The 19,889-nt window shown below is 58.7% G+C and overlaps 1 protein-coding gene across 2 annotated transcripts in view; it reads right to left on the bottom strand.

Annotated features, from left to right (window-relative positions):
• Positions 1-19,889, bottom strand: part of NOTCH1 (notch receptor 1) — a 43,445-nt gene that overhangs the window by 4,296 nt on the left and 19,260 nt on the right. Inside the window, exons 3-29 of one of the 2 annotated variants that reach the window (XM_075112328.1) lie at positions 19,193-19,455; positions 18,470-18,808; positions 15,031-15,153; positions 14,623-14,856; positions 14,325-14,480; positions 14,019-14,204; positions 13,460-13,573; positions 12,746-12,859; positions 11,413-11,646; positions 10,971-11,081; positions 10,008-10,200; positions 9,617-9,762; positions 9,172-9,285; positions 8,055-8,174; positions 7,556-7,708; positions 7,029-7,257; positions 6,656-6,857; positions 6,362-6,515; positions 5,910-6,094; positions 5,580-5,712; positions 5,008-5,265; positions 4,786-4,898; positions 3,666-4,237; positions 2,504-2,932; positions 1,556-1,704; positions 720-933; positions 273-363 (exon numbers count right to left, since the gene is read on the bottom strand). In XM_075112328.1, the coding sequence (XP_074968429.1) occupies positions 273-363; positions 720-933; positions 1,556-1,704; positions 2,504-2,932; positions 3,666-4,237; positions 4,786-4,898; positions 5,008-5,265; positions 5,580-5,712; positions 5,910-6,094; positions 6,362-6,515; positions 6,656-6,857; positions 7,029-7,257; positions 7,556-7,708; positions 8,055-8,174; positions 9,172-9,285; positions 9,617-9,762; positions 10,008-10,200; positions 10,971-11,081; positions 11,413-11,646; positions 12,746-12,859; positions 13,460-13,573; positions 14,019-14,204; positions 14,325-14,480; positions 14,623-14,856; positions 15,031-15,153; positions 18,470-18,808; positions 19,193-19,455 (5,329 nt within the window). The remainder of the gene's footprint in view (positions 1-272; positions 364-719; positions 934-1,555; positions 1,705-2,503; positions 2,933-3,665; positions 4,238-4,785; positions 4,899-5,007; positions 5,266-5,579; positions 5,713-5,909; positions 6,095-6,361; positions 6,516-6,655; positions 6,858-7,028; positions 7,258-7,555; positions 7,709-8,054; positions 8,175-9,171; positions 9,286-9,616; positions 9,763-10,007; positions 10,201-10,970; positions 11,082-11,412; positions 11,647-12,745; positions 12,860-13,459; positions 13,574-14,018; positions 14,205-14,324; positions 14,481-14,622; positions 14,857-15,030; positions 15,154-18,469; positions 18,809-19,192; positions 19,456-19,889) is intronic. The other variant, XM_075112329.1, reaches the window with a different exon arrangement.

Genomic DNA, 19,889 nt, shown 5'->3' with positions numbered 1-19,889 from the left:
GGAACGACAGCGGGAAGTGAGCACCGAGGAGAGCAAACAAGTCAGGGTGAGAGGAGGGGGCTGAGCTCTAGCATGGGAAGCTCTGCAGGTCTCAGAGGTGCGCTGGTCACACGCAGGCTTGCAAAGGAGCCGGCAGCAGCGATGCACAGCGCAGGCTGGCCCCCCGAGGGTCCCTCCGCTCTGCTGCTTTCCGCAGCGCTCTGCTCCTTCCACGACAAAACCCAGCGAGCGACTACTTGCAGCACAGAAAGGGAAGATGGCAGTGAGCTTACCCTAAACTTCTTGGTGTCCAAGGTCTCCTCATCACCCCACTCATTTTGGTTGTCATCCATCAGTGTGCCGTCAGAAGCATTTTTGAGTGGTCTTTAAAAATAAAACCATAGGGAAAAAATTAACTCCTCTGCAGGAACTAGTCTGTGATGGACTGCGTTTATCTACATGCACAAACTGAAAGAAGAATCACCACGGCATTTCCAGGAGGTTCCCCTCAGGTTGCCTTTCATTTTTTACCGAGTGCAAAGGGACCACAAAGCATTTAAAAACCTCCTCCAGATGGGAACACTGTCCTCCCCATGCAGAACTTTAAGAAACCGGGTTTCCCTCCTCCCCACTCCGCCAATCTGATGTACTAAAGAACAAAACTCTGATGGGTTCTTTCAGAAGAGCCCCGAGCAGCCCCACTGCACAGTGTTTAACGGGTTAGGAAGCAAATTACTCACTTCAGTCCAACAGAATCCTCCCCAAGTGGTTCTCGTCGCTTCTTCTTGCTCGACTCTGTCACTTTGAAGCCTTCTGGGAACCAAAGCTGCCCATGCTCCCTGCGCCGCTTACGAGACACCAGTACTCCCACTCCGATGAAAGCAAGCAAGACCAAAGGCACCACCACGTACATAGGATACAGCTGCGAGTTCTTCGTGGGCTCAGCTGTTTCACCTACAAAACAGTGGGGCACAAAGAGATGCTGAGACATTAAGCTGTATAGCAAACCAGTGACAGAGTGGAAATGAAGGAAAATTAGTTAATAGAGGTACCTAAGTCTGATCTAAATCAGCCCCCCCAAAATAAGGTCATTTTATACGCTATTAATCAGAATTGCAAACTATCGGCAAATTCTCGGCTGCACAAGCCAGCCTGCACCAGGAGACAGCTTCACTTTTTTCTCCTTTAAGGAAAAGGATTAGCGAACTTCAAATCATTGCGCTTGCATTGAGCTGTTAAGACAAAAGGATTTAGGGGGGATTTTCAAGATACAAACTTCAACTCCTTGCATGTCACTGATTGATTGGAGCTGGTTGGGTTTTCTTTTTCTTTTCCTTATTTTTTTTTCCTAATAACTTTTATAGTGATAATGATTTTGAAATAAACCTGGAATAAGCAAAAATAATAAACTGTTTTTGAAATTTTTTTAAGAACAGACTTAAAGACACACACAAAAAAGATGCAAGGTTATTAAAACCAGACTGTGCTCAAATGCAGCCAGCTTCAAATAACTAAACATGCATAAGGCTGGAAAGTTTTGGCCGTCTCTCCTCCCCAGCTGTCCGGCCATACTTACTTTTAACGGCTTCTATTTTGTAGGGTATGTTCAGGTTGCCAAGGGAGGCCAAGGCTCCCAGGAATGCCGCCACATCGGTTGCACTCTGGAAGCACTGGGAAGATGACTGGATGCACTGGCGGTTATCAATTTCCAAGTAGACGATGGATCTGTGCAAGAGAAGAGTCAATGAGAAACACGGAGCAATGACCACACCGAGAAGACAGACGACCCCTGTCTCCCTTCCCTCCTTAACCTCCCGTCAGTGGGAATTAGAAGGTGGGGACCCATCTCCTCGCTTCCCTGTGGCCCACGCCCTGAAGCTCACACTCATGGTCTATTGGATTTGCTTCAATGAATACTGTGAAATCTAACTCCTTATCTACAGGAATGGAAGGGAGTCTCTGCTTCACAGTGTTTTAAAATTACCCAGACACCACAGTATCTTAAATAATGCTGTTTGGGAGCCTTCAGATCTTTTCACATCAGTTTCGCTGCTCTAACTCCTTTGCTTTCGGTGGCTTTTGATTGAGCCCACAGAGAGGGAGAAGGTTAGATCTATTTGTTTACACCAAAGATCTCCAAATGCAGTTTGCAGTAATTGAGTTTTACAACAAAGCTCTAGAAAGCATTTCCCAGGGAGAAACTGAGGCTTAACTTAATGACTTCCTGAAGTCAGACAGTCGGTCAGGCCAACCTCTGCTTCCAGGTCCCACCCAGCCCAGCCCCGGCTCCCAACAATACACAGGACTCCTTCAATCGTGAGAGTCGGCGCAGCATTGTATCAGGGATTCCTGAGCGATCACTCGCTTTTCCCACATGAGAGCAAAATCCGGTTTCTGTTCACACAGAAAGCAACGTCTAAATACAATTATCTGGCCTACATCCTTCCCTTTATAGCATGTTACTATTATCAACACAGAAAACAAATGCTGCTCAGTGAAAAAGGAACCCATTGGTCCCCCTTACCCTCTGATGTCCATCTGATCGAGCTCTCTCTTCTGCCTTCTGCCAGCCCTGGAGTAGAGGCTGCTCTTCACTTTGTTGATGACAGCACTAGACATATCTGACCAGTCCTCTGTTGACCTCTTGATGTAATGTTTTTTCAGCTCCTCCTCATTGCCGTAGTATGGAAAGATCATATACTCTCCCTTGGGGTCCTTCTTGAAGACCACGTTGGTGTGCAGCACACGGCTCAGCTCCCGCAGGAAGTTGAAAGAGTTGTTCTTCAGGTTGTCAGGAGTGATCAGGACCACCACCACCAGCGTGCCATCCGCAAGCTTCTCTGGCATGTTGTTTGCACAGTCCAGACCATCCCATTCACACTCAAAATTATTACAGCCCTGGTCACAGTGACCATCTGAGAAGTGATCTTTGCAGTACTGATCATAGAGAGGGCTGGGCAGGAGAAAAAGAAAGGCAGAAGAATGAATTAGGCCAGGTACTGCGCATATTACCTATCTGCTGAGAAAATAAGCAGCGGTCCACAAGGACCTCTCGTTTGTATAAATAGTCTTCATCCTGATAGAGACTAAGCCAGTTTACACAGAAGGCAACTGTTTCATGCAGTGCTGTGAGGCATTCACCTCTGCAGGTAAAAGATAGCAGCTGTTAAATTATAAGTTGCAATTTAGATGCCAGAAAAAGGGACAAATTACTGTCACTCAGAGAAGACATGGGGAGACAGCATAGTTACTCCGACCGGAGTTTGTCCAGGAATCTGGGATTAAGTTCCTGATGTTGCCAAAGACAATGTTAGGTAAATGCCTGGATGTTAACGTCATCATGTTTTCTGGCTGCTCTTCCATCTGGGGTCTCCCTACACCGAAACACACTGTGTTACTACTGTGAGTTGGAGAATTCACTTCTGCGGTGTGAAACAGGCAAGGACCGGGAAGCCATCTGGAATGAGCCAAACCCAGAGAGCTTCCAAGTGCATATAAACTCAGTAAGACCACAGGGAAGTGCAGTTGCTTGAGCTGCAGCCCCACAGGCAGCAGAACAGAATGTAGAGAGTGAACAACACATCTGCACTTCTGAGTTTTAGCAGATGCCACCAGGAAATACCCCCAGATGATCTGCACAGAGGCCACGGCTTTAAAACAAGAGGGTCAATGAGCAAGTCACTTACTTGCACTGCCCTTCATATTTCTGGCAGTCAAATCCATCGTACAGGCAGCCCGCGTTATTGCACTGAGAGTCGCACTTGCCATCGTTGAAGTACTTCCAGCACTGCAGCGACTGGGAGCAGTTCTTCCAGGGGTCGTTGAAATTGAGGGAGCAGTCACCCCCATCCCAGCCGCAGGCATGGTTATTGCATTTCCCATCGCAGATCTTGTTGCCGGCATACCCCGCACAAACTGCAATCTCACACTTCTCCTCAATTTTGGGTGGGATGATATCCTGCCCGATCCCACCTTGGAAATCGAAGTCGAGGATGTGGCAGTTGAGGCCGTTGAAGTTAGCAGGGCAGTGGCACTGGTAGTAGGGGGAGGCATCGCTGAAGAACTCGCAGGTGCCCCCGTTGTAGCAGGGGTTGGATGTGCAGGGGCTGCTGGCCGGGTACTGGCACTCGGGACCCGTGAAGGCCGGTGTACACATGCACTTGGAGCTCTTGTGGATGGAGATGCAGGTGCCACCATTCAGGCAGTGCAGGTTCCCACAGGTGCGGGAGTCGTTCTCGCAGGTGGCACCCACGAATCCCTGGGGAGGTGATGGCAAGGAGGGAGTCAGAATCACCAACGCTGTTCTATGAGCAGCCTAACAGGTGTGTGTTGTGGGAAACTCAGCACAAGCCCAGTGAATCAGGGCACACTGTAGCGTGTCCTCTGAAATGAGTGATGGGCAAGAATAGTCTAGAATGTAAACCCCATTAAAGTATCCCGCTCAAACTGAAGGGAGCTCTTCTCTATAGCTGCCTGCTCCACCTTTACATGGTGCAAATAAAGGTCAACCAGGGAGAGTCTGTCCTACAGAGCTGTGCGTCGCACCTGCAGGACTGAGCCACCTCCTCCTCCCTGACCCTAACCCGGTCTCCTTGCAAGTGAGGAGGGTAGGCACGTATGGCTACACCTCCCTCCAGCAAGCACCCACAGCAAAGCATCTTTCCCTCCATGCTCACCCCTGGCTACGCCAGCCGGGGAAGCCTCAGGGGCTAAACCGGCCCCTTGACTGCCCCTCTGTGCAAGGGGCTGAGCTGCAGAGCCTGTGCAACACCCCACGCTCAGAGCCGGAGAGGAGCAGGTACCTACCGGGGGGCATTTGCAGATGAAGCCACGGCCAGTGTTGCTGGCAACCGCGCACGTTCCACCGTTCCTGCAGGGTTTGCCTTTACAGCCGTCCACCACAGTGTCACAGCGACGGCCTGCCGAGGGAGAGGAGCACGTGAGGAGCAGAGGAAAGTGTCAGAGATGTGCGGGGTTGCTGGGGGCTGCAGGGCTGGGCAATGGGAGCGGGGGGGACACGGTGCTCACCTGCATAGCCAGGTCGGCACTCGCATTTGTAGTCATTGACCCGCTGCACGCAGTTCTGGGTGCCGCGGGCATCGCAGGGGTTGGACAGGCACTCGTTGACGTCTCCCTCGCAGCGCTCCCCTACAAAGCCAGGGGGGCAGATGCAGCTGTAGCCACCTACCCGATCCGTGCACTTGCCATTGTTAAAGCACTTGGGGCCCAGGGTGACAGGATCAAAGAAAGGGCTGCAGTCATCCACATTGATCTCACAGTGTACCCCTAGAGAAATGGGGGAACAACCCACACAGCTCATCAAACAGTATCGGGGTGCCTGGTGGTCCCTTGTGTGAACCTTCCCTGCGAAGGGGCTGAGCCTGACCAACTCAATGGCAGTCTGAGCCACCGCTCTGGCAGGAGGCACGCAACACCGCGCAGCTCACGTCCAAGGGTGCGTGGCCTTGATGGCTAAGCTCGCAGGCAAACACAAACCTCTACTGTTGCATTTGCTTCTGCTAGCCTGAGCAGCTAATGAGCAAATACCAAGGATATCTACACTCAACCCACTAATGCCCCAGCCTGGGGAATTAATTTACCTTGAGTTCCTCTGGGGCAGGAGCATTTGTAGGTATTGATGAGATCGATGCAGGTTCCTCCATTCTGGCATGGGTGGGACAAGCACTCATTGATTTCCTCTGAGCAGTTAACTCCATGATAACCAGCCACACACTACAAGGAGGGAACAGAGGAACTATCAGAGATGCTCACTCAATTCCCACGCGGCTGCAGAAGCACAGCCAGCACCCCAGCCTTCAACATGGTAAAGGGGAACCGAGCTGGCCTGAAGCTGGGGCAGCTCCTTAGGCAGTGGAAAGGCAGTAACTGGTGCTTTATCCCTGTGCATCTCTGCCCCCCGCGGCACCCACCTCACAGGAGTAGCCTCCCAGGTAGTCCGTGCAGGTGGCTCCGTTCTGGCAGGGGTTGGGGGAGCACTCGTCCACCTGCTCCTCGCAGTAGCTGCCAGTGTAGCCGGCCTGGCAGCGGCAGAAGTGAGTGTTGCCAGTGTCCACACAGAGCCCCGAATTCCTGCAGAGATGTGCTACGTCGATACCTGCCGGGGAGAGTAGAGTGAGATGCAGGGATCTTGGTGACACCCACGCACCGCAGGGCCACGTCCTGGCCACCAGGCATCCCACCGGGGACCACAGCAAGGACTGCAGCCTGGGGGCTGCATATTACAGCAGAACTTGAGATTGCTCTTATTGTGCCAAATATCCCACCAAGAGAACTGAGCGTGTCCCTGCTCAGAGCCCAGCATGGGGGGCACCTGGGGACCCCACCCTGGCCCTGTGAGGCTGTACACATGGCAGGGACTTACCTTGCTGCTTAGCAGCCACCTCGCAGGAGACACTGGGGACATCGCAGTAGAGCCCTGTCCATCCGCTGTTGCACTCGCAGCGGTACAGGTTGTTGGTCTGCCAGCACTTGCCTCCATTTTTGCAGGGAGAGGAGTCGCACCAACGCACCAGGTTCTGGGGGGAACAGAGCAAGAGATTGGAGGTCAGGACCCAGCAGGGCTTCTGCAGGATTGGAGACTGCAGTGACCCCTCCAAATCCTCACAGCCAGCATGCATGGCCGGACACTGGGATGGACAGCCCAAGGCTCCTCTACCTGGCAGTTGAGCCCGGTGTATCCCTGGGGACAAGTGCACTTGTACGCCCCGTAGCTGTCCTGGCACATGCCCCCGTTCAGGCACGGCTTGGAGTCGCACTCGTTAATGTCATGCTCGCAGTAGCTGCCTGTGAAGCCGGGTGGACAGATGCAGGTGAAGGTATTGATGCCATCCACGCAGGTCCCACTGTTGAAGCAGGAGCTGGGAACACAGACATCACATCCCAGTGAGTCGCAGCTGGTCGTGGACGCCAAAGCCCCCACAAACTGGCCCAGGGCTACAGGGCAGTGCAGGGAGCTCAGCCCCTTGCTCCAGCCCTGACAAAGCCCTGACAAAGGCTGTGCCCGCAGCAGGAGCTGCGCCAGGCTGTACCTCTCTGTGCAGTCAGGCGTGTTGTTCTCGCAGTGGATGCCACTGAAGCCAGAGGGGCAGGTGCAGGTGTAACTGTTGACGCAGTCGGTGCAGTTGGCGCCGTTCTTGCAGGGGTTGCTGGCACACTCATTGATATCCTCCTCGCACTTGGGCCCACGGAAACCAGCCAGGCACTCGCAGAAGAACGTGCCGATGCCATCGGAGCAGGAGCCACCATTGTGGCATGGATCTGGAGAGGAGAGACGGGCATGTGAGGATGCAACAGTCCGGCCCCAGCACAGCAGCGCTGCCCGGGGGCTGCCCTGCAGCACCATCCCCGCACACGCCCCCCGGCCACACGGAGGGATGGGACAGAGCCCGTGGACGCCCAGAATATCCTGAGGCACAGCCTGCAGCATGGCCCAGGCCAAGCAGCATATGGGGCTCGCCCGTGCACAGGGAGGAGGATCCCGGCCACAGGAGGGGCAGAGAAGCCAACGGCTCGGGACTAGGCTGAGAACAGCCCCCGGCATGGCCCCTGCTCTTACTGGGCTTGCAGTCGTCAATGTCAGTGTCGCAGTTGCGGCCGGTGAAGCCGGTCCTGCAGGCGCAGTGGTAGCTCCCGTTGGTGTTCTGGCATATGGCCCCGTTGCGGCAGGGGCTCTTCACGCACTCGTTGATGTCAATCTCGCACATCTGACCTGCACGACAGAGTGAGACAGGGACCGCGTGGGCTGGAGGCACTGACAAAAGCCCCAGGGACAACGATGACATTCTTGGGTACTGCTCGCAGGAAACTGCCCTCGCCAAGGGGTGTAGGTGATGGCCGCGTCCCATCCACCCAGCTGAGCCGTGGGCAGGTCAGGACTCTCCCTGACGCTGGGCACCGTGCAGGGCTGCTCCTATCTGGCAGGGCACGCAGGCAGCCACCTGCTCACTGCCCCCCAGCCACGCTACCTCCCCTCCATCTTTCACTCCCCGAGCAGCCGAGGAGTGGGGTGCAGGGGCAGTTGGTGTGTTGAACGCCCAGCCAGGCCAGACCCCTACCTTGCCAGCCAGATGGGCAACTGCAGGAGAAGCTCTTGTAGTCCTCTGACTCCCGGCACTCGCCACCATTCTTGCAGGGGCCACCAGCGCAGGGGGCCAGCACATCCTTGCAGGTGGCTCCTGCACAGGCAAAAACACTCATTGACACCCCCTCTGAAACAAGGGGTGGCCCAAGACTCTGCTACCCCCTTCCCCTGCCCTGGGCTGCTGCCAGCCCTGGGACAGGCTCTGGGCTTTCCCACTGCCCCAGCGCATCCCAGTTGGGGCCATCTCCTCCATCCCTGGTCCACCGTGATCCCGTGCTCCCTATGAATCCTTTAGGCCTCGGTGATCTGGGTTGCATTAAAGCACTGCACATTTCCTTTGGCAGGGAAGAGCCGCTCAGGGTGTCTTTCCCCCCTTGCGCTTCCCCCCGTCCTTCTCAGCCGCTTTTCCTGTTTACATCCAGCCAAGGGACACATTCCCTCCAAACCCTTATCTTCCCTGTCAGCCAGTATCTCCCGAACTGGCCTTTGCTATTTTCCAGAGCCTTCCCCTCCCCGCTTGCCCAGTCCCCGTCCCCCCAGGGGTTTCTATGGCCACTGCTGAGTGCAGGAAACTGCTCACGGCTTCCTGCAATTGTGCACCGGCTGCCGCTCTGCGCGAGCGGAAGCGGGAGGCCAGCAAACAGGAATTGGCTCAGCAGAATCCCCCAGCCCCTCGGCCTCAGCTCGCTTTTTCCAGCATGAGCATCATGGCAGGAGAACGGGGCCACCGGCTGTGCTGACCCCCCCAGGACAGTGGGGTGTGAGAGGGGCGGCCGCCTGCTGCTGCTGCCCCGGCTGCAGGCTGCGGCTGAGCCACCGCCTCGGTGCCCTTGAGGAGGAGGAAGACAAAGGAGGAAGCTCTGGCTGGCCACTGCCTAAAGCTCCTCCGAATTTCCTCCAGCTGTGCCATGGAATAGGGAGGTGGAGCCACGGCCATGGGCAGCCCCATGGTGGGGCAGTGCGAGGGAAGCCTCCGCACTTCATGCTGGCTCGCTGGACAGGCAGAGGGACCAATTTGCTGTCACATCCGAAGCAGCAGCCCTGCGGAGCCCTGGCGAGGGCCTGGGGGGGCACAGGGTGTTCTCCCTCACCTGTATAGGGCAGGAGGCAGTTGCAGGTATAGCCAGCGACGTCGTCGATGCATGTGCCCTGGTTCAGGCAGGGGTTGGAAGCGCATTCGTTGATATTGGTCTGGCAGTTGGGTCCTGTATTAAGAAAAACAGATAAAAGCGAGTGTGATGGAGGTGTGCTGGTGGGAGGGGGCTGAGGGTACAGCGGCGACGTGGTGACAATGGCAGTGGCCCACCCATTGCCCTGGGAGAGCCTCCTGCTCTCAGCGCCAGCCATGGGTGGTCAAACTCTGCTGAGGGTGCCCAGGCTGGCTGCACTGTCACGTCTGTCACCCAGACCTGGGGTCTCCGCCAGCCCCATGGCAAAGCCTCCAGCCTGTCCAGCGTCATGAGGACGCCCACCCCGAACTCCTACCCAGGCCCCAGCATGGGGGGGACGGGACAGCATCCCTAGCTGCACCCTTACCGCTGAATCCCTCCCTGCAGGTGCAGATGTAGCCGCTGGTCATGTCCTTGCAGGTGCCACCGTTCACACAGGGATTGGACTCGCACTCGTTATTGTTAATGTCGCAGTTTGTCCCACTCCACCCTGGGTCACAGTCACACCTGTAGCTTTGGGGAAAAATTGGGGCATAAAGCACAGGATTTGGTCTGACGTGGCCCTCCCAGCTCCACCAGCCATTGTCTACACAGCAAAGCCCAGGCACCTAATCACGTCCCTGCAGGAAAACATCCCCTGGGACTAGCACAGAGCATGGACAAGCACCAGCATGAGAGATGGCTGCCCGCCCTTCCTCTAAACTCAGCTTTGCTGGGTGGCCCTTTGGTCCCAGCAGCCCCAGCACCCTCCAGCCTACCCATTCAGCCCGTCGTGGCATTTCCCGTGGATGCAGGGGTTGCTGTTGCACTCGTTCACTTCGGACAGGCACTTGGGGTCGTGGAAACCCTCAGGGCAGAGGCAGGTGAAGCCATTGATGCCATCCTTGCATGTGCCCCCATTGTGGCAGGGGTTGCTGGAGCACTCGTCGATGTTGATGTTGCACATGTGCCCTGGGAAAGGGGGGTGGGGGCGATGAAACGTTACCCCATAGGATGCACGGCACGGCACGGCGGGTGCGCGCTGCCTGTCGGGGGGCACCCACCCACAAGGTCCCCCTCAGGCCACCTGGGGAATGGCTGCCAGAGGCTCAAATCTCGGGGCACACGTGTGCCAGCCGTGTAGGAGCAGGCTGTCCTCCAGGTAGGGTGACTTCACACCCCTGTATCGCCCACCTGGCTTAATTAAATGTGGCTGGGAAGAGGCCATGCCCTGGGCTCGTTTGGTCCAGGAGGGAATAACAAAGGGAGCTGGTTTCAGCATGTAACCCTACCTGCCGCAGCCCACAAAGCCAGGCTTTATTGCGGCTCCCGGTGGGCAGGAGGACAAGGGGCCATGAGAGCAGGGAGAGGCGGGGGCTGTTCCCATCAAAGCCCTCCGCCATTTCCAGCCGCGATCAAACAAACCGGTCAGACAAGGCGGCAATCTGATACCCATGGGAGTGGGCGCAGAGGGAGTTGAATTTGCGGCATCAGACACCCCTTTGATTTCGGCCTGAGCTGGGGTCACCCTCCTGAACAAGCAGGAGAGCTGGAGGGTGCAAAATCTTCTGCAAGTGGGATGGCAGCATCTCCCCTCTTCGCTCCACCCTCTCCCTGGCTATGTGGGGCACCACCAGCGGCAGGCATCCCCGCACAGGGGACATCCCAGGGCTCCCTGACGCTAGACTGGATCCAGTCCAGGTCCCCAGCGTGCCGCAGTGGCCACTATGCCCTTCCCTCACCTGTGTAACCTGGCTCGCAGGTGCACTCGTAGCCATTGATCTTGTCGATGCACTTGCCGTAGTCGCAAGGGTTGCTGGCGCAGTCGTCCAGGTTGATCTCGCAGTTGGGCCCTGGGGAGGAGAGCGGTGCCGTTAGGGGGTCCCCAGCCCCGCTGATGAGGCACACCAAAGCCCGCCGGCACTGACTGCCGCCGCTGCTCCACAACAAAGCACCTCTGCCACAAGCAGCTCCCCGGGTCCTGGCTGGGGCGTGGTTCCTGTGAGAGCCAGGCACCAAACCGGGAGAACTTGCCCTCACCGAGGATGCCCCAGGCCAGCCCCGGCACCGGGGTGGCTGCTGGCGGTGGCCCAGGGCCAACCCGCCTGGGGACGAGGATGGGACCAGGGTGCCGCACAGCAGAGCCGACCCACGTGGAGCCCCCGGGGGATCCCTCCCGCTCACCCGTGGTCCCTTTGAGGCAGAGGCAGTTGTAGGCGTTGTTCCTGTCCTGGCAGGTCCCCCCGTTTTTGCAGGGCTGGCTCTGGCACTCATTGATGTTGATGTCGCAGCGGTGGCCTGTGTAGCCGGGCTGGCAGAGGCAGATGAAGGCGGCGATGCTGTCCTTGCAGGTCCCATAGTGGCACGGGTCGGGGTCACACTCATCGATGTCAATCTCACAGTGAGTGCCCGAGAAACCTGCCACCAGCGGAAGGGATACAGGGTCAGGATGGGGGACACGGCACAAGGATGGGGGATGCGGGGTCAGGATGGGGGATGCGGGGTCAGGAGGGGGGACATGGCATGAGGATGGGGGATGCAGGGTGAGGATGGGGGACACTCCTTCCCACACTGGCTAGGTGTGAGGCAGTGCACCAGGGTAGCTTGAACTGCGCACCTGCCCCACCACGAGCCCCGGGAACCCCGGGAGCAGGATGCAGGCAGAGGAGCACCCCAGCACGCTGGCAGCGCGGCCGTCAGACCCCATCTCGCGGGCTTTGTCCCGGGGCGCACAATGACCTGCATTAAGCCGCCTCAGCTCAGGAGTGGGGCCCCGCGCTCGCCTGTGGCTTGTCCCAGAGAGCACGGGGGGGCCGGCCGCAGGCACCCCCGAATAATAACCCCCCCCGCAGATCCTATTCTCCTGGCCGGCTCCCTCCCCGCCGGTTTTGGGGGTGGAGAGCTGAGGACAAAGTACAGCTTTGACTAGACCCCGCCAAACCCACATAGCAGCTTTTCATCGGGGCTTGGCATTAGCAAGACACTAATTAGAGGCCATTCAGCTGGAAGATTTCTGGCGGGAGCTGCTCCACAAAAGAGCCACTGTTTGCCACCAGGGCTCAAGTCATCATTTTGTGCAACCGCTCCTTGGGTTTCGGTCGGTGAGCCCCCGTAGCCCTGCACCTTGCGTCCCCATAGAGGCAGCTTTATTCCTTCCTTCCTGCCTTCCCCCTCGCTGCCGCCTGCCGCTGAGGCAGGGAGCGCGGCGGGACGGCTGCTGCAGGGCCACACCTAATAAGCACTGGGCTCGTTACGCCCAGCTCTGGGCCTGGCAGGCAGCAGGACTCGACTCGCTCCGACGATGCCTGAGAAACCGACAGTCCTGCCCCATGGGAGTCACATCAGCAGGGACCAACCCCACTGGTGAAGGGTTTGGGGACGCCCCCCACAGCAGATGCCTGGGGAGGTGGGCACTTGTTAGCAATTCCGCAATGTGGTTTTATGGCACATCACAGGGCAGAAGGTGGCTTGTTCCTGCCCGGTGGGGTGGGACCCCCGGGACATGGGGACCCCTCACCTTCGGTGCACTCGCAGCTGTAGGTGTTGGGGCCGTCCACGCACTTGGCGCCGTTCTTGCAGGGGGTGCTGGCGCACTCGTCAATGTCGAACTGGCACAGGTGCCCGTTGAAGCCTGGAATGGAGGGAGAAGTCACATCCCGGTGCAGCGGCTGGACCCGCCAGCCTCCCCCCGCCGCCAGGCAGATCCCGCTGGTCCCCCACGTCCCGGCCAGGGCGCTGGGTTTCCATGGGGACGGCTGCTGGGGGCCCTGAATGCGGGGCTGCGACCCGCCATTGAGAGCATCTTATTTACATCTCTAGAGGAGCAAAGTCTCTGAACTTCAAAACCTCCTTTCACAGATTAACCGTCTCCCCATTCTCCGCTCCACCCCGTGACTTTGACACCACATTCAAAGCCGCTGGTGTGGCCCCCCCCCCACCCCCAGACCTCCTTCCCAAAGAGGGGCCTTTTCAAGTGCAAAGCCGTGGGGTTTAATCCTCCTTCTCCTCTCCCATGGGCCCGACCCGGAGCAGCATCGCCTGCACAGGGCTCAGCCCTTTGCTGCAATGGAGGAACCCACCACCAAAAGCACCAAGAGGTCCTCGGCTCTCTCTCCCCATTTCAGGGAGCTCTGAAATTTAAGGAGCCCATTTTTGGCTCCTTTCTGGCTTGAGCCGGGATGCATCACAGCTTTGTTTCCACCACTATGGCAGTGGGACGGATGCTGCATACCGGTGGGGCACTCGCAGTGGAACTCGTTGATCTTGTCAAGGCAGTTGCCGTTGTGCAGGCATGGGCTGCTGGCGCACTCGTCCGTGTTGATCTCGCAGTAAACCCCCTCGTAACCTGTGGAGAGACCCGGCGCATCGTCAGCACCGCGGCACGGGGCTGGCCCAACACGCAGGATGGGCAGGTTAAACTGGGGCACATTTGGTCCCCCTGTCTTTACAAAGGCAGCTCAGGAGCTGTGCTACAGGTGTTGGGACCTGAGGCACAAGCTGCTCCATGGTTGTCCACCCCAGACCTCCCTGCCCTTGGCTTGATCCAACCCAGCAGGGTCAGGAGGAGGAGGAATCCAGAGCAGGGCTGATGGTGCCCAACTCTCACCTCCCGTCCCCCCACTGCTGCGGGAGACCAGACAATCTTTACCAAGCTCTTTTCGGTGCTGTCCCCAGGCACACATGCCTTTCGTGACTCCTCACCCAAACCAACACCAAGCTGAAGGTCGGGGGCACCCAGAGCCCACCCGCACCCAGCACCAGGGCAGGGGTTCGTGGGGCTGCCCACCCACCGGGCATGCAGATGCACTGGAACTCTCCGATCTGGTCCAGGCAGGTGGCGTCATTCTGGCAGGGGTTGGAGAGGCACTCATTGACGTCAATCTCACAGCGAGGGCCTGAGTAGCCCTGCAGGCACTGGCACTGGAAGGACCCCTGGGTGTTGATGCATTTCCCTGCGTGCTCACAAGGGTTGGCTCCTGCAACACACAAGCACGGCTCACAGGACACGCTCCCGGCTCCATGTTAGCTCCCGGCTGCACCGGTGCTTTCCCCAGCTGCTCCTCTGCCACCTGTGCGACCTCAGCCGCAGCGCTCACCCAGCGAGCACTCGTCCACGTCCTGGTTGCAGGCCGGTCCCATGTACCCCGAAGGACACGTGCAGATGGCTTTGCCATTGATGGGGTTGGTGTCGCAGTTGGAGCCCTCGTTGCAGGGATTGCTGATGCAGGCGTCATCGAGGTGGCACAGCAAACCTGGGGAGCAAAAGGCAGGTGCACGTCAAGGGTGATGGGCACAGAGTCATCATGCACCAAGACCTCAGCTAGGAGCCAGGGGACACGTGGGGACCTGCCACCCTGCACTGCGAGCAAGGGGCAAGATGGAATGGAGCCTCACCTGTGTGGCCGTGGGGGCACTCGCAGTAGAAAGAGGCTACCCGGTCGTGGCAGGTGGCCCCGTGGAAGCAGGCAGCCGTGGCACAGTCATCGATGTTCTCGCTGCAGTCCTCGCCTGTCCAGCCGTTGACGCAGACGCAGTTGTAGCCACCATGGCTGTTGTGGCAGGTGCCCCCGTTCTGGCAGGCGTTGGGCATCAGCTGGCACTCGTCCACATCTTCGGTGCAGTACTGACCTGCCAGGGGACAGGGCACCTGCATGAGGCTGGCGCTACCCAGCTCCCACCTGCTCTGTGAGCATTGCTGTGAAGCAGGACGGCTCTCCCCACCCGGTCCCTAGCATTCCCCGGGGCAGGATCCATCCTCCCAGCCCAGCCCCGTGCCACCCCCACTGCTGGTGGCAGCATTACCTGTCCACTCGGGCGGGCACTGGCAGTTGTAGGTGTTGACGCCATCCACGCAGGTGCCCCCATTCTTGCAGTTGTTGCCCGGGCAGTCATTGATGTTCTCCTCACAGTTCTGGCCCGTGAACCCTGCGCAGAGGAGACATCTGCCGTGATGCCGACCAACCAACTGGCTGTGCCGTAGCCTCAGCCCCCCACTACCCCTTTGCCGATGGCAGGTTGCTTGTTATCGGATGCCGAGCGTGCACCAGGTGCTCCCAGCCCGACTTTGAAGCCAGCCACCCAGTTTCATCCCCAGCCCCATCCCGCCTCTGCCGGGGCTTGGTTCTGCTGCGCAGGTTTCGCCATCACCGGGCCTGGCAAGCGGCGGCGGCTTCCTCCATACAGGGCAGACGGGGCGTCCACAGCACGGGGCTCGTCTGCCAAAGCCCCCGGCTCTGGAGACACTCGCCCCGAGCGGCGGAGGATCCAGCTCCACAGCAAGCCGGGATGAACTGGGGCTGCTCCCACAAAGGCTCGCAGCACACGGTGCTGAATCACCGACTTAATTTCACATGTAAAGAGCCTCATCAGCAATGCTTCCCCCGGAGGGGGATCCGAGTTCCTGGCAGGGTGAACCACCGCCCCACGCGGCGCTGTGCTAATCCCAGCCCGCCTCTCGTGCGGTGAGCCCGGCTGCTCGGGTTTATGTTATCGCCTCCACCTGATAGTGAGGCATGCATGGAAACCGCACCGCCCCCGGCCTCTCCCCGTGGTGTCTGCAGGAGAAATGAAACAGCCAGGCCCTTCTCAAGGCATCTGTCAAACCACCCCATCCCCCTCCAACTGCCGCTTGGGCTAAGAGCTGCATTGACTCTGAGACCCCAAAAGCCCCCAACTCCACCACCATCCAGCCTTCCCAGCCCGCCCAGGCACTCGGGTCCGGACGGCAATGCCAGCCCAGGGCAGCTCCCCGCAGCGCCGGCGTGCACCTGCAGCTCCCCCAAACTCCCCAAGGCGTTCTGCAGGTCCAGACCAGGCTGCTTCCCCCCTGTAGGCAGCTCACTATGTCACCTCTGCCTCCATGGGGTAGGGACCTGGTGCCCAGGCTCACCCTCTGCGGGACCCCAGACCCCGGCCCAGTTCTCTCCAAACGGTTGTGTTTTCCTCTCCCCCGAAGCCTCAGCCCCATCACACGAGGAGGAGCAATAGCTATTTACGACTGCTGGTAGGAGTCCAAAGCAGATAATGTTGATTTGCACCTCATTTTTAAGCAGCTGGGCTGAGACTGAACAGCAATAACTGGCAATGTCCTAGATACCAGGATTAACTCATTTTGAACCATCCGAATGAGTAATTAGTACTGCAATTACTTTAAACTCAGGGTTACATTCTGCAGTGATGGCATGATAAAACGGCTGAGATTAGTTTAACTTGAAGAAACCCGGTATGGCCAGGCCTCTCCGGGAATGAAAAGGGGACATTGTTTCAGGTCTGCTGCGCTGCATACCAGCGTATCAATCACCCTCTTATCATGAGAAACAGCCCCCATCCCTCCTGCCTCTGCTTGAAGCCGATGCAGCTCCTGCAGCAAGCCATGGGGATGGCGGAGGTGCCGAGGGACCCCACCCCACGATCTCCTCGGAGCAGGGGCCGTGCCATGCCACACCACCCCACGGGAAGCAAACCAGCTTGTGCAGCATGCAAATCTCCTGGAAGCAGCTCACAAAGCTGCAGCTGGGTGTGAAAGTGCCAATCCCCCCCCACCCCCAAGCAGGGATGCTCCCCCAGGGCTGTACCTCACCCCGATGTGCCCGACGCTTGGGCTGCTCCAGGGAAAGTGCCTTGTCAGCAGAATGACAGTGCAGGGCCAGCGCTGCTCCTCCTGCTCCCTCCACCTGCCCATCCCTGTGGCAATGCTGCTCCACCAGGCCACGGCTCAGAGCTGCTGCCGCAGAGCATCGCCCCTGGGAGCTCCCGGCTGCACCAGCTCATCCCAGAAGGAAAGGCTTCCTTCCCCAGTGCTGCTTGCCTGGTCAGCCCTAACACCTTGCTGCCCCCAGGGACAGGAGCTTTGCTCCAGCCTGGGCGAGCAGGCATGGAGGGGAAGCAAGAGATCCTGCAGGGCCCTGTGTAGTTTGGACAGTTAATGAGCCTCCTGAGTTACTGCAGCCAAAAGCTTTGGGAAGGAGATTGAACCTCTCAGCTGTGTCAGAGAACAAGACGAGATCCCCCATGCTGCCCGGTGGGGATTGCACATCTTCCCCCTGCACTGGGCTGGGCTGCCAGCAGGATGTGGGTACGTCTGTGCCAGCTGGGAGACCCCATCCCCACCCCGATGCCACATCCCCGGTGGCGGTGGGGCAGGAGCTACAGCAGAGGGAGGCTGGAGCACCCCACGGTAATGCCGAGCACTACCCAGGGTGCAGAGCAGAGAAGCCGCCAAACCCTTGTCCTGCCCCAACCCCTGCAGGGCTACAGGCAACCAGAGGAGATCAAACCAATCCCACAAGAGACTTCTCAGGCAGCTTAGTGTTCCCCACAGCTTCCTTCCACGGGAGAGGGGGGATGTGTCCCCTCTGCGTCTGCCGCAGCCGGCCAGCATGGCTGGCTTGGGTGAGAAATGGCACTCGCCCCACCAGCAAACAGCCTGCTCTGAGTGTGGGGCTGCACCGGGCGACAGTGGAGCTCTGGGCTGTGCCGGCCACCCGCCGGCAGGAAACTCCGCTTTTTCATTTCTCTAGCCGGTGCAGGGATGGGGGGAGCTTGGGGCCACGCTCAGCCCCTTCCGCTCCCTGCCCCAACCACACTGCAGACCACTGCCCGAGGGCAGAAGTGAAAGGGCTTCCTGGGGTCAGGAGGCCCTTTCACAGCCGCTTTTCTTTCCCCTGGCATGCAGGGCGACAAGCTCCCTTGCAAGGTGATGAGCTCCTGTATAGGGTGCTGAGCTCCTGGGAGAGCCCCCACCGGGCGCCCTCCTGCATGAGCCCTTCATTTCAGAGGCTGTAATTCAGCTGGGCTGCTCCGTGACTTGCCAGAGGGAGCAGCAGCGAGCACGGAGAGGGTCTCCCTTCTCCAACTCCATTTGCACTCGGAAACTTTCCAAAATAGCTATTCCGGGCTAATTATTCCATTCTGGAAGTGGATTAAGCTAAAGCGGAAAAAGGCACTCTTATTCTGGAATATGAGCATCCGCACAGGGGCCTCTGCTGCAACAGTTGTTTTGGAAGAGCTATTTTGGTGAATCACCAAGTATAAAAAGCCCCCAGATGACCTCTCCTCTTCGTGCATCGCTGCCCAGTGTCTTCCCAAACACACGTGGCACCGAGAGCCTGTAGCCTCTTTTTTTGTCCCTCCCAGAGCTATAACTCGAGGGAAGATCAGGCACTACTTGTTATGGGGGGGGGGTAAAGGGGCTGCAAGAGGGTCCCCTATCCGCATCCCTCCCCTCGGAAGCAGCCCCTACCTGGCAGACACGTGCAGTCGTAGGTGGTGTCTCCGATCTGGCGGCACGTCCCCCCGTTCTGGCAGGGCGAGGGGTTGCAGGGCACGTAGAGGTGCTCGCAGTTCTGCCCGGTGTACGCTGGCTTGCAGGAGCACTGGTAGGTGCCCACCTCGTTGGTGCAGCTCCCGCCGTTCTTGCAGATGGGTGGCGAGGTGTTGCACTCGTTCACGTCCTGCTTGCAGTTGGCCCCGTGGAAGCCGGCAGTGCACCGGCAGATGTAGTGGGCTTCGAAGGGGACGCACTGGCCCCCGTTGGCACAGGGGTTGGAGGCACAGGGGTCGGCCTGCTGGCAGGTTTTGCCTGGGGAGAGCAGGGCGGGAGGATGAGGATGCAAACCGCAGCTCAGGCACTCAGTGGGAGCCATCTTTGTGCAGGGGTGCAGACCTGGCTCCGAGACTGTGTTCACAGGGGTTGCAACTAACTCCCCCCACCCTTGCCCCTGTAAAACCCTCACCCATGCAGGAGGCTGGCACCTCACCCAGCCAGGGACATTCCCAAGCCCCAGCTCGGGCTTGCAAACCATCACCCCACCTTTCCCCCAGCATCAAAGGAAGCCAAAATCAGAGGCAGCGCCCTTCTCCATCCACGCGGATTTTCCAGGAGCAACCCCTGTCACACACAGGCTGTCCTTCTCCCCCCAGCCGTGTCACCACGTCCCCATGCCGTGCGTCTGCACCGCCTCACCTGACCACCCCGGCGGGCAGCGGCACTTGTACTCGCTGAGCGTCAGCAGGTCGCAGGTGCCCCCATTGCGGCAGGGGTTGCTGAGGCAGACGTTGTCGCGGGGTGTCAGGCAGAGCTCGTCAGTGAAGCCCAGGCGGCAGGTGCAGGTGTAGTCCACGGTGCTGCCGCGCACCACCGGGGTGCAGGTGCCGGCGTTCTTGCAGGGGGAGCTGAGGCAGGGGTTGGGCAGCTGGCACCGCTCACCCACGTGGGCACTGCTACACCTGGTAAGGGCAAGACACGCCGTCAGTGGGATCAGCCCCGAGGGGTTGCGGCACCCATCAACCCCAGGGACCGGCTCCGGGAACACATCCCCAGGCACGACCCCACACCGCATTCTGGCACATTGGGTTTGGTAATTGCAAGGCTTTGCCTTGGCTGTGCTGGGTTGAGAAGAGGAAGATGAAAGAGGTGCCGGGAACAAAGGCATCCCCCATCGAGGGGCCTGCACTGACTTGCAAAACCACAGCCTCCAGCTCTGACGTCCTGCTTCTCATTGCAACATGCTTTTTTTGCTCCCCCCCCACTTACTGAAGAGGAAACCAAGGCACAAGGAGGGACGTGGTAGAGCACGGACGGGCACCTCATACCCACACCCAGCCCAGGGCACCTACAGACCCTGAGGGAGAGGAAACCCTGCAGTGGCTTATGGGGCTGA

Source organism: Phalacrocorax aristotelis, chromosome 17, assembly GCF_949628215.1.
Source record: "Phalacrocorax aristotelis chromosome 17, bGulAri2.1, whole genome shotgun sequence".
NCBI classification, from domain to species: Eukaryota; Metazoa; Chordata; class Aves; order Suliformes; family Phalacrocoracidae; genus Phalacrocorax; species Phalacrocorax aristotelis.
Note: the sequence above shows the minus strand (reverse complement) of the source record. Positions and strands in the feature narration are given on the sequence as shown.